Source organism: Sciurus carolinensis, chromosome 5, assembly GCF_902686445.1.
Source record: "Sciurus carolinensis chromosome 5, mSciCar1.2, whole genome shotgun sequence".
Taxonomy (NCBI): Eukaryota; Metazoa; Chordata; class Mammalia; order Rodentia; family Sciuridae; genus Sciurus; species Sciurus carolinensis.
Genome location: NC_062217.1, coordinates 102,887,839 through 102,899,871, shown reverse-complemented (window position 1 = coordinate 102,899,871; position 12,033 = coordinate 102,887,839). Strand labels below are relative to the sequence as shown.

Genomic DNA, 12,033 nt, shown 5'->3' with positions numbered 1-12,033 from the left:
TGAGACTGACATTCATCAAACTAAGTGAACACGTATAGGAGTATGACACAGAGAAACCTTCTATCATTTATAACAAATGTGCTGTGGTACAAAACTTGGACCCTCTTATCATTTTCAGTCTACAGTTCCTTAGTGCTAAGATACAATATGTATTCCAAGTATCAATGAGAAGGGAAGTAAAGAAACTTTTCATTAAGTATCTAAAATGTGTAGGCATATATTTCTATGTGTTTTATACTGTATAATCATAAAATGATGTTGGTAATGTTATCTCACACCCTTCTTCCCAGTCACTCTACAACGTGAGGTAAACGATTGAAGACAAATTTTCTGTGCAGAAAGTCCTCCTCTTACACATTTATGAATCTGGCTCCTTCCCTTCCTTTACGTGTCAACTTAAAGGTCATAGCTAGGATAATTTACAAGGATTCCAGAATTCCCCTCACAGACCTATCCACCTCTGAATTATATATAAACACTTCAAATATAAGAGAAGGGCGAAATATATTTTCTTCCACTTCTTACTTATAATGAATCTTGAGTCTTTCAGGGGAATCGAGTCCACACTTCTGCTATCCTTAATTCCACTATTTTTGTTGGGAATACATTACATCCTTTGTCTTCGCTCACTTATTCAATCTAGATATTTACATTTGCTGTTTATAAAGAATACTTCCCATTTTCCTCCCATCTCACCTTCAGGTTCAACTAACTACTCATTTAATTTTCATTCTAATTCTTTCTTTCCACAGTAAGGATACCCAAAAATTATTTACTCTCACCAACTTATACAAATCTCCATCCTCTACATGTCTCTCTTGGTGCTGCACTTGTTTTCTATTGTGATCTAGTAGGGGCCGCATATATCTTTTTAGGATCACTGCCATCATTATGAGGATAGGGGAGACAATAAATTTTAAAAAGGATTGGAAAACAGGTATTAAAAGACACCTTACCTTTTGGACAGGCGATGACAGGGGAGCATCACACAAGCTCTTTTCCTTGACATGGCTTTTACTACCAGTTGAAACCATATGTTCTCTTTCACTCTCAGCAATATTGTCGAGCAAGGTTCCACGTTTTGGGTTCCCAGAGTCACATTTTACTTTTTCGGTAATAAACAAAGAAAAAAAGTAGATGAGACTCTCTATTATTTCAAAGTAATAAACAACACAAATGGGGAGTCTTCAAGGAGATTACCATCATTCCTGGATTGCCGCACTTTTCACACACTTCTCCTTTTCTTCCCAGACAAACTAGGAAAGAAAAAAGAAAAATAAAAACTATAATGAGCAATCATGAAATACACTTTCTTGTCAGCAGCTCCCAGATCATTTTTTCCAAAAGACCACATCTTAGTCTACAATGCAATACTTAGTACATACAAAAAATTAGAGATAATACCTTGCACTGCATCAGATTATAATGGAATAATTTAGAAATTAACAACATAACAAAACATAGAAACTACACTAACAACTCTAGATTAAATTTTGCACTACTGAATGGCCAATGGATAGCAGAAAATCAGGGATGAAAGTTTAAAATGTTTAAATGTAAATGAGGATGTGGCAAAAAATATCCAAATCTATGAGACACTCTGAAGGTGGTTCTATGAGGAAAGTTCATAGCACTCACCACATTCATTAAAAAAATAAAAAGTCAACTAATAACCTAACATTACATCTCAATGCCCTGGAAAGAGAAGAACAAATCAACACTAAAAGTAGAACAAGATTGGAAATCATTACAATCAGAGCCAACATCAATGAGATTGAAAGTTTCAAAACAATTAATGATTAAAAATTGGTTGTTAAAACAAACATGTACTTGATAAAACTTTAACCTAGATGAACCAAGAATGAAGGGAAAAAATCAAATTCCTACAATTTGTGAAGGAAAAGGAAATATCACCACACAATAAAAGGAAATTCAGATGATAATCGGAAACAATTTTGAAAACTTATACTCCAATAAAATAGAAATCATGAAGACATTGACAATTTTCTAGAGAAAGATTACCCACCTAATCTGAGCCTTGAGGACCTAGAATATTTTAACACATCAATATCAAGCAAAAAAAAATGAACATACTATAAAAGTCTGCGAACAAAGAACAACCCAGGACCCAATTGAATCTCAGCCAAGTACAAATAGACATTCAAAGAGGAACTAACATCAGTCCTCCTCAAATAATTTTATAAAAATAAATGGAACATAATTTTCCAAATTCATTCTGTGACCCTAGTATCACCAGGATCTGAAAACCAAACAAAGACACACCAAGGAAAAAAACAAGAGGCCAGGTGCGAGGCGCCCTGGCTGTCCGGAAGATGGCTCAAGACAGGCCTTTACTTCCTGTGCAGGAGGCCTTGAAGAAGTGCTTCCCGGTCGTGGAGGAGCAGCACGGCCTGTGGCAGAGCACTCTGCGGGACTGCTCGCCCCTCCTGGCCTCGCTCAGCAACCTGGCAGAGCAGTTGCAGGCCGCACAAAGCGTGCGGTTTGAGGATGTGCCGGCGCTTCGGGCCTTCCCCGACCTACAGGAGCGGCTGCGGCGCAAGCAGCTGGCGGCTGGGGACACTGTCCTGGACAAGCTAGGGGAGAAGCTGTAAGGATTTCCTTGGTGCTCTTTAGGAAGATCTTCAAACTGGGTGCTTTTAAATAGCTAGGTTCATCCGAAGGGTGTTTTTGCTCGAGAGCATGACAGTTGGTGGCGTTTCAGCCTTTCCTCCTTTCCTTCTGTTGCAGCCAGACCACTGTCAAAAAAACCATATTCTAAAAAAAAAAAAAAAAAAAAAACAAACAAACCATTTTCTGGCATTTCCCTTTCAGAGGGCAGGCATGGTAGTGGGCTTAGTAGAAATTACAAAAGCACAAAGGAAAAGGAGTGGAGAAGGCTTGTTAGCCCTGCGCTATAGTTGTCTTGGTAAAGGCAATAAGGAACTATGCTGTAAGCTTGGTAGGTGCCAGAACTGAAGGTTTTATGTACATTACCCATGAGCCACAACCCCAGCCCCATCATTTTGTTCTGCTGTACACTGATGTCTCTGTGCCCAGCATATCTACAAGCTCTGTTTTTTGCCTTTTAGATATTTTTTCTCTCAGTAACCTACAGGTTATTGAGACAGGGCATATGTGGCCTTTTTTTGACTCCAAACAAATAAAGTTCTTGTGTATAGTGTCTGTGTCATAGATGAATAGGAAACTGTTGTTTGTGTAAAATACATTTTTTTCTTTTGTACACTTGTACACTTGTAAAAAGCGACATTTGTGCCTTTGATGCCAGGCACAAGGTGCTGTAAAGACAACAGTGAAGCAGCCTTGAGTTGAAGAGATGTTGTGCTATGTTCTAAGAAAGTGATGTGTGCAACCTATGGAGGGAGGAAACCTCTGGGAGGAGGTAATGTCAAAGTCTGAAGGATGAATTTGTGTAAAATGAGCCAAGATGTGGGTATGAGTACTGTTGCTGGAGTAGGGGATGTAAGAGATGAGGTTGGACAGGTAAATCAGCTCATGTGATGTGTTAGCTGTGTTGAGCATATGATCTGTAGATGTGGCTTTGGCTTCTAGATTGAGAGAACTTTGGTGAGGAGTGGAGGCAGAAATCCTTAGAACCCCCTAATTCATCACAACTTCTGTACAAATCAACTCCTTTTATCAGTAGTAACTGTTAAAGGACTCTGGTAATCAGTGTGATTCATAACAGCCAAAAAGTGGAATCAATCCAAATGTTCATCACATGAATAGGTAATATATGATAGATCCATACATTGGAATGTTACTCAGCCATTAAAAGGAATTAAGCACTGATATATGCTACAACATGGATGAACCTTGAAAACATTATGCTAAGTGAAAGAAATCAAATACCAAAACAAAACAAAACACATTGTATGATTCCATTTCTCTGAAATATCCAGAATGGACAAATCCAGAGAGGTAAAAAGTAGATCAGTGCTTTCCTTGGGCCAAAAGGAAGAAGGGAAGTGGAATAACTACTAATGAATTCAGGATTTCTTTTGGGGGTGATGAAAATGTTCTGGAATTAGGTGGTAATGATGGTTGCATAGTGGTTGGTGACTATATGAAAAAGTACTAAATTGTATACTTATTTAAAAAAACTAAGAAGCTTTAATTTTGAAAGTTTCAAGTTCAGAGTGAAGTTGGAATGTGTAGAGAATTCCCTTGTACCTTCTGCCTCCACACATGTATTACCTCCACTCTTACCTGCATGACAGTGGTAATGTTTGTTACCATCAATGAATCTATAGTGATATGTCATTATCCCCAAAAGTCCATAGTTTCCATTGGCTTTCCTGTTGGTTTTGTATGTTCACTGGATTTAGAGAAATGTGTAATGGCATGTATATACCATTGTAGTATTATGCAGAGTAGTTTCATTGTAAGTTGTATACTTTTTGAGAGGGAGGGTGCCAGGGATTGAACTCAGGGGAATTCAACCACTGAGCCACATCCCCAGCCCTATTTTGTATTTTATTTAGACAGGGTCTCGCTGAGTTGCTTAGTGCCTTGCTTTTGCTGAAGCTGGTTTTAACCCTTGATCCTCCTGCCTCAGCTTCCCGAGCCATTGGAATTATAGGCGTGTGCCACCATGCCCCGCTAAGTTGTATACTTTTAAAGTGTGAATTGCTTCTCAATTATTGATTGATTGATTGTTTTGGTACCGGGGATTGAACCCAGGGACTCTCTACCACTGAGCCACATTTCTAGCCCTTTTTATTTTTTATTTTTTATTTTAAGACAGGGTCTTGCTGAGTTGCTGAGTCTGACTTTGAACTCTTGATCCTCCTGCCTCAGCCAACCAACCTGCTGAGCCACTGGGATTTACAGATGTGTGCCACCATGCCCAGCTTGTTTCTCAATTTTAAAAAATGGTATATAGCTCAGCGGTAGAGTACTTACACTACACTACAAGAACAAAAATACCAAAAATTCCCAGCGAAAGCCTGCCTTCCAAGAGGCACCTGTTTTCCTTCAGATAGTGACTTTTAGTTGTTTGGTCATGATTTACAGGAAGAAATACATTTTATGTCATGATCCATACATGTGCATGTGCATACATATGTAACTGAAATATTCCATAAAACACATGTGCATACATATGTAACTGAAATATTCCATAAAACAATGCTAGGAGTGTTGCATTCTGATATTTTGCCTTCTGTTTTTTTTTTTTTTAATGCTGTTCATAATCTACAAGTAATTAGATCTCATAGTATGAAAAACAGCATTTGAGAGGGTCAAGTATTTTTACTTCAATTGATTACATTTTTGTGTGTGGGTGTTGGGTTGTTATTCTGTTTCTCATTGTGAGTCATGGTCAAACATTTTTGAAAGCCACAGTACTAGGCTGGGAAATGCCTTCTATTTTTGGAAGTTGTAGCCTTTGTCTTGATGGCTGGGTCCCTTGGGGTCACGGATGAAACCATAACCTAGGCACTGCTCTAAGCACTTTATATGCATTATTGCATTTGGTTTTTATCATAATTTCATTCATTCACTCATTGATTTGTTGAATAAGTGTTTACTCTATGTGCTAGTCTCTGTTCTGTATTGTGAGCAAAACAAACTGTTTTTATGCATGGGGAGAATAAATAACTTTCCTAAGGTCAACAGTGGTTTGTGCATCCTGAGCCCACACTTGACCATTCAAGAATTTTCTGGAAAGAGCTAGGGAGCATGTAGATAGGAATGGTTTGTTGCTTCAATACCGTTTTATTTCCTTTCCTTGTACATGGCATGGGTCTGTGAGTGAGCATTTGCTCCCCTTACACAGGTTATTTATTTATTTATCTATTTATTTATTTATTTTTAGAGATGGGCAGTACTGGGGATTAAGCCTAGGGCCTTGCACATGCTAGGTAAGCATTCTGTCTCTGAACTCAGTCCATCCTTAACCCCAGAAATGTCCCTTGGTCTTTCCTTTCTTTGGCAACTGGGCTTATCCCACAACTTTGAGAGCAATATAACTTCTTCAGCCTCTCCATCATAAAGTCATTTCTTAATTCTTGATCTACTTGTACCTCCAAAGCAATACCACCAGTCTCCTTAGCTCATGTTCTCAACTGGGGGCAGTTTTTCTGGGAGGGGATATTTGGCAATGTCTAGAGACATGGTTGTGATGTGGAGACAGTGAGGGCGTGGTTTATTTCTGTCATCTGGTGGGGAGATGCCAGGTGTGCTGGTACACATCCTGTGTGTGTGGGGTGGCCCTCCGCAAAGCAGAATCATGCGATTCAAAATGTCAGCGGTGCCAGGGTTGAGAAGCCCTGCTGCCTACATTCTCATGTCACCTAATTCAGACTCTTCCACAGAGCCACTCTCCTCAAGGTACGAGACACAGTCAGCAGCCACGTGGAGCAAGTGTTTCGGATCTATGAGCAGCATGCAGACGTGGTCGGCCTTGATGCTGTTCTGCAGCCCTCAGCTCTGAGCCCGTCTGTGGCTGACATGTTGGAGTGGTTGCAAGATATTGAGAGACATTACCGAACTTCATATCCTTTGCATACATTTCAGATAATGCCAGAGATGTTCCAAAGTCTTTTTAATTTTTCAATCCCAAGATTAGAAAACTATAGCTTGGATCCATTCTCTTTGGTTCTTGAACTTGAATTTCTCCTGCATTACTTTTTACTATGGTTTCTCAAATAATTGGTTGAGTAGCTGCCACCTGCCAGTCACTGCCGTGGGTGCTAGGAGACAGATATTAAAAAGGAAAAATATGTCGGGCGTGGTGGCGCATGCCTGTAATCCCAGCGACTTCAGAGACTGTGGCAGGACGATCTCAAATTCAAAACCAGCCTCAACATCTTAGTGAGACCCTAAGCAGCTCAGCGGGACCCTGTCTCTAATAAAATATGAAAAAAAAAAGGGCTGGGGGTGTGGCTTAATGGTTAAGTGCCCCTGGGTTCAATAAATAAAAAGAAAGAAAAATATTTGGAGAGTATCAGCTAAGTACCATGGAGCATAAAGCAGGGAATGTGAGGTGTGGTGGTGGGGCTGTGATTTTATAAGGGTGGTCAGAGTGGCATCATGAGAAACTGACATTTGAGCAAGGTACTGAAGCAGGCAAGGGGAACTGTGTGGATATTTGGGAGAAGAATGTTCCAGGCAGAGGGAACATCAGATGCAAAGGCCTGAGGTGACAGCATGCCTGGTATATTCAGGAGGCCAGTGTGGCTAGAGCAGGGCATGGGGGAGTCTGCTAGGTGTTGAGGTCCGTGAGGAGGTGGCTGGACTTCAGAGGGGCCACACATGTCTCTGAAAGGATTTTGGCTTTTGAGAGACAGAGAGCTATTAGATTTTCAGTAGAAAAGTAGCAGAAAAGATGTATGTTTTCAATGTTACCATGCTGTATCCTGGGGAAGTGTTGGGGGTGGTGGAAGGCAAGGCTGGAAGGAGAAGACTGGTTAGTTGAAGGTCTGGCCATTTGGTCTCCATTCTCACCTGATAACCTGCATCTACCCTCTGGCTCAAGTGTCTACTTTCATTGTTGACTCTAGTCTTCAGCCTCAGTTTCTCTCCACCTGAATTGCTCAAGAACATACAAAGTCAAATTTAAAGTTGAACTCTTCAGTCTAGCCCTCAAATTCAAACCCCTTTTCTTTTAGTTTAGAATCACACTGTCTGTCCTCGTCTGGGAGTGTAAGGGCAGTCTCTGCTTTTCCTTTCTGCTTTTTCTTTCAGTTGCAGCAGTAGTAGTGATGGTGGCGACAGTTTTAGTGACAATGGCAACAGCAGCAGGGCAGACATTACTGGGTACTTAGCATGTGCTAGGCTCTTTACACAGGCACTTGGCAGGCACTTTAATTCTGTTTCCTTGGTGCTGCTTTTCCAGTCATGTGCCACATAACATTTGGTCAGCAGTGGTATCACACATACCACAGTGGTCGCTTAGGATCGCATCACCTGGTGATATCAGAACTGTCTTAGTTGGTGTAAGTGCACTCTGGGACGTTTGCACAGGATGGCATTACTTACGATGCGTTTCTCAGAATATATCCCTATCGTAAGCTATGTGTGACTTTTTCTTCTCTATTCCTTCTGCCACCTCCACAGTTTTGTTTGGGCTCTTAATCATCTGTAGCTTGTTGGCAGCCTTCTTTGTCTCTGACTTTTGCCCCTCTAAGCTATCTCTGACTTCTGTATATCTTCAGGAAGTCTGGTTCTGAGCAGGTTGCCCGCATAGCATGTTCCAGTAGCTTCGGCTGCTTGTGGATGCAGTTCAAAATGCCTGCCTTGGTCCTCACTGTTCTCTGTGTTCTGGCTCAACCAACCTTTCCTACTACGTGCTGAACACCTGGCAGCCAGGCTGGAAGGTCTGCGATTCCCTGAAGGCACTCGCTGCTTCCGCACTCCTGTGCCTTTGCTTTTTGTTTAACTTCTGCTGAGTTTTATCTTTCATGTCACTTTGCTTCTTATTAGTTTCTGCTTTTGTCCTCACAAAAGACAGTCTAGATTTCAGGAACAGTATCTGATTCTTGTTTTCTGGTGTCATCAAGCCATATTATTAGAGTTGCTCAGAAAATATTGTGGCACAGTTTAATCTTGCTCCTCTCCCCAGAAAAATGTAATGATGTCTCTACTTTCACTTGATAGTTCCCTGTAGCTCTCATGAGGTACATTTTCCGCCCTTCAGCATTATTCATTTTCTTTTTGAGCTGTCCTTAACTTCCAGGAAAGTACTTGAAGAGAAAGTATCTCTTTTCTTCCATCCAGTGGGGAGACTTGGCAGGCATCCAAGCACTGCCTAAGGCCTGGGACCAGATTTCAGAAGATGAGCACCAAGATCTTGTACAAGATATCCTACTGAGTGTTTCCTTCTTCCTGGAAGAGTAAGGAAACTTCGTGTTATGTGAAGACCAGAAGCACCACAGTTGAAGATGGACATTGCTGCCCACTGTGATATTTCTAAAGAAGCATCAGGATAACAACCTGACCTATTTGAAATATCAGTGCCTAGGACTGGATCTTGGGAGGATCAAGGGTAGAAGTCTCTGGGGCTTCTCATGCCAGATCAAGGTTCCATTCATGGTTCATGGGCCATTGCTGGCCCTTTCAGGGAAGCGGGTGGAGATAGAGAGAAAGCAGGCAAGGCAGTACTGATAAACCTGCCAGTCTACATTATAAGGCCCAAAGTGGTAGGGAGGGAAAGGACAGGAGATAAAGGGCAGAAGTCACCCCTGGCATTATCTGAATCACCAGTCTGATTGACGTCAGGTCCTGGAAAGGTGTCTGTACCTGACACCTTGAAGATTGAGAAAGAGGTTTTGATGATTTAAAGAAATAAGGATATGTTTGTGGTGGGGTGCAATTCAGTAGTAGAGCTTGTGTTTGGCATGTATGAACCCCTGGTTCAATCCCTGGCACCAAAAAAGAAAAGGGTGACAGGTTGCAGAAGTTCCTTATCAAGCCAATTTCCATTTCCAAAACCTGCCACCAGGGGGAGGTGGTGCAGTACGAGTTGTCTGGAAGCTTTTGTGGAGAGCAGGTCCCCCTTGCTCATACTCTGAGAGAACAGTAACTAGGGAAATGATACTCCCAAAATGGCAGGGTGTTTTTGGCCACAGCTGGCATGGCACTTGCGTTTACGTTTGGAGTAGCTGCACAGGTAGGGAAAGCCAGCACAGGGCAGGTGACCGGGCTGCGGGTCTGAAGCCCCTGGCCTTCATCTGTGCCCAAGTCTCAGGCTGATGGAAAAGAACTTAGTAGAGGTGTTTTTCAAAATGAAAATGACTGTTTTTTCTTATTCTGCTTTTTTAAAAAAATTGTAAGATAGCTAGGAAAAATTTAACAGGTATAAAGGTATAAATATATCAACTCTACCAGGGACATTTTGATATATTTTCTTTTAGGGGCCACTTATAAATTTTTTTTAATTTATAATAATTTATAATTTATAATTTAAATTTTATAAATTTAAATTATAAATTAATTTATAATTTAAATTTTTTTAAACATATGCCATCAATATATACTGTTGTGTTTTTTTTTTTTTTTTCTGATACTGGGGATTGAACTCAGGGGCACTCCACCGCTGAGCCACATCCCCAGCCCTATTTTATATTTTATTTAGAGACAGGGTCTCACTGAGTTGCTTTAGCGCCTTGCTGTTGCTGAGCCTGGCTTTGAACTTTTAATCCTCGTGTCTCAGCCTCCAGAGCCGCTGGGATGACAGGCATGCGCCACTGCACCTGGCTATATACTGTTGCCTTTTAAAACTTAACGTAGTGTGGCATCTTTTCATACATGTAAATATACCTCTACACAATTACACACCATTATATGTATCATATATATATACATATATATATATAATGTTATGAATGTTATGTTTTACATTTTACATTTTTATCTTACATTTTACATATAATTTTTCTACCTATAAAGATAATGCATTCTGATGTGGAAAAACTGAAGTATTACATAGAAATGCACTTTATCCACCTACCAAATAACTAGTATTAATAAAATGCTATTGTATTCCTCTAGGAATTTTTAAAAATCTGTCACATACATAATTATTTTAAATAAAACTTAAAAACAAAAACAAAAAAAAACAAAACAAAAAAAAACAAGAGGCCAAAAATCCTGAGAATATGAATGCAAAAATTCTGAAAAACTACTGGAAAATTGATACCAAAACTTATTAAAATGATAGCACAACATGATCAAGTGTGCTTTTTCACAGGGATGCAAGGTTGGTTCAATATACATACATCAATAGATGTAATTCACCACATCAGTACACATAAAGACAAGAATCACATAATATCTCAAGAGATGCAGCAAAAGCATTTGAAAAGATAAAGATTCAAAACATAAGAAAACACAGAGATAAAGGAATATATCTGAACATTGAAAAAGCTATTCATACTAAATCTAAGTCAAACATTGTTCTTTTTTGTTGTTGTTCTCATTAGTTGTACATGACAGTAGAATGCATTCATACATTTGAATAGATCATACATAAATGGAGGATAAGTTATCATTTTTCTGATTTTACATATTGTAGGATCACTTAGGTCATGCAGTCAGATATGTACATGAGGTGAAAAATGCCTGTTTCACTCTATTATGCTTCCTAGGCTCATACCCCTTCCTGTCCCTTCACTCCTCTTTATCTAATATAAAGTAACAATATTCTTTCCTCTCTACCCCGCTATTGTGAACTAACATCTGCATATCAGAGAAAACATTGGGCCTTTAGCTTTTTGCTTTTAGCTTATTTCGCACAAAATGATATTATCAGGCTCCATCCATTTACCAGCAAAGACCAAAACACTATTCTTCTTTATAGCTGAGTAATACTCCGTGGCACATGCACGTGTATCTTTGTGTGTTTGTGTGTATGTATGTACTGTGTGTGTGTTTGTGTGTGTTATATAAAACATATTTTCTCTATCCAGTCATCTGTAGAGGGGAACCTGAGTTCATTCAATAATTTAGCTATTGTGAGTTGATTTACTATAAACATTAATGTGACTGTTTCACTCTAGTATGGTGATTTTAAGCATTGTGAGTATAAGCCCAGTAGTGGGATAACTGGGTCAAATGCTGGTTCCATTCCAGGGTTTCTGAGGAATCTTCATAGTGCTTTCATAATGTTGCACCAATTTGGTTTTCTACCAGCAGTATATAAGTTTCCCACATACTTATCAACATTTATTGTTGCTTGTATTCTTGAAAATCACCATTTGAAAATGAAGCTAGAGGCACAATTCCAGAACTCAAACTATACTATACCTATAGTGAAGGAAAAAAAAAAAAAAAAAAAAAAACAGAAAGGTATGGGCACCAAACAGGCCCATAGACCAATGATACAAAATAGAAGACACAGAGACAAACCCACATAAATAAAATTATCCCATACTAGACAAAGGTGCCAAAAACATTCATTGGAGGAAAGAGCCTCCTCAACAAATGGTGCTGGGAAAAAGTTGAAAGCCATGTGTAAAAAAATGAAATTAAACCTTTATCTCTGACCCTTCATGAAACTCAACTCAAGGTCGA

General features: G+C 39.6%; 1 protein-coding gene across 1 annotated transcript; it reads left to right on the top strand.

Moving 5' to 3' along the window:
- Positions 1–2,317: 2,317 nt before the first annotated feature.
- Positions 2,318–9,623, top strand: LOC124985082 (uncharacterized protein C1orf109). Its single transcript, XM_047553458.1, has 3 exons — positions 2,318–2,608; positions 6,336–6,515; positions 8,703–9,623. The coding sequence occupies exons 1-3, from the start codon at positions 2,334–2,336 to the stop codon at positions 8,857–8,859; spliced, it is 612 nt and encodes a 203-aa protein (XP_047409414.1). The 5' UTR covers positions 2,318–2,333; the 3' UTR covers positions 8,860–9,623.
- The last annotated feature ends 2,410 nt before the right edge of the window (positions 9,624–12,033 follow it).

What these genes read in the sequence shown, in the direction of transcription:
- LOC124985082 (XM_047553458.1), top strand. Translation starts at nt 2,334, where the DNA reads ATGGCTCAAGACAGGCCTTTACTTCCTGTGCAGGAGGCCTTGAAGAAG. An exon ending in GACAAGCTAGGGGAGAAGCT is followed by an intron (nt 2,609 to 6,335) that starts GTAAGGATTTCC and finishes ACTCTTCCACAG; the next exon opens with AGCCACTCTCCTCAAGGTAC. An exon ending in GAGAGACATTACCGAACTTC is followed by an intron (nt 6,516 to 8,702) that starts ATATCCTTTGCA and finishes ACTTCCAGGAAA; the next exon opens with GTACTTGAAGAGAAAGTATC.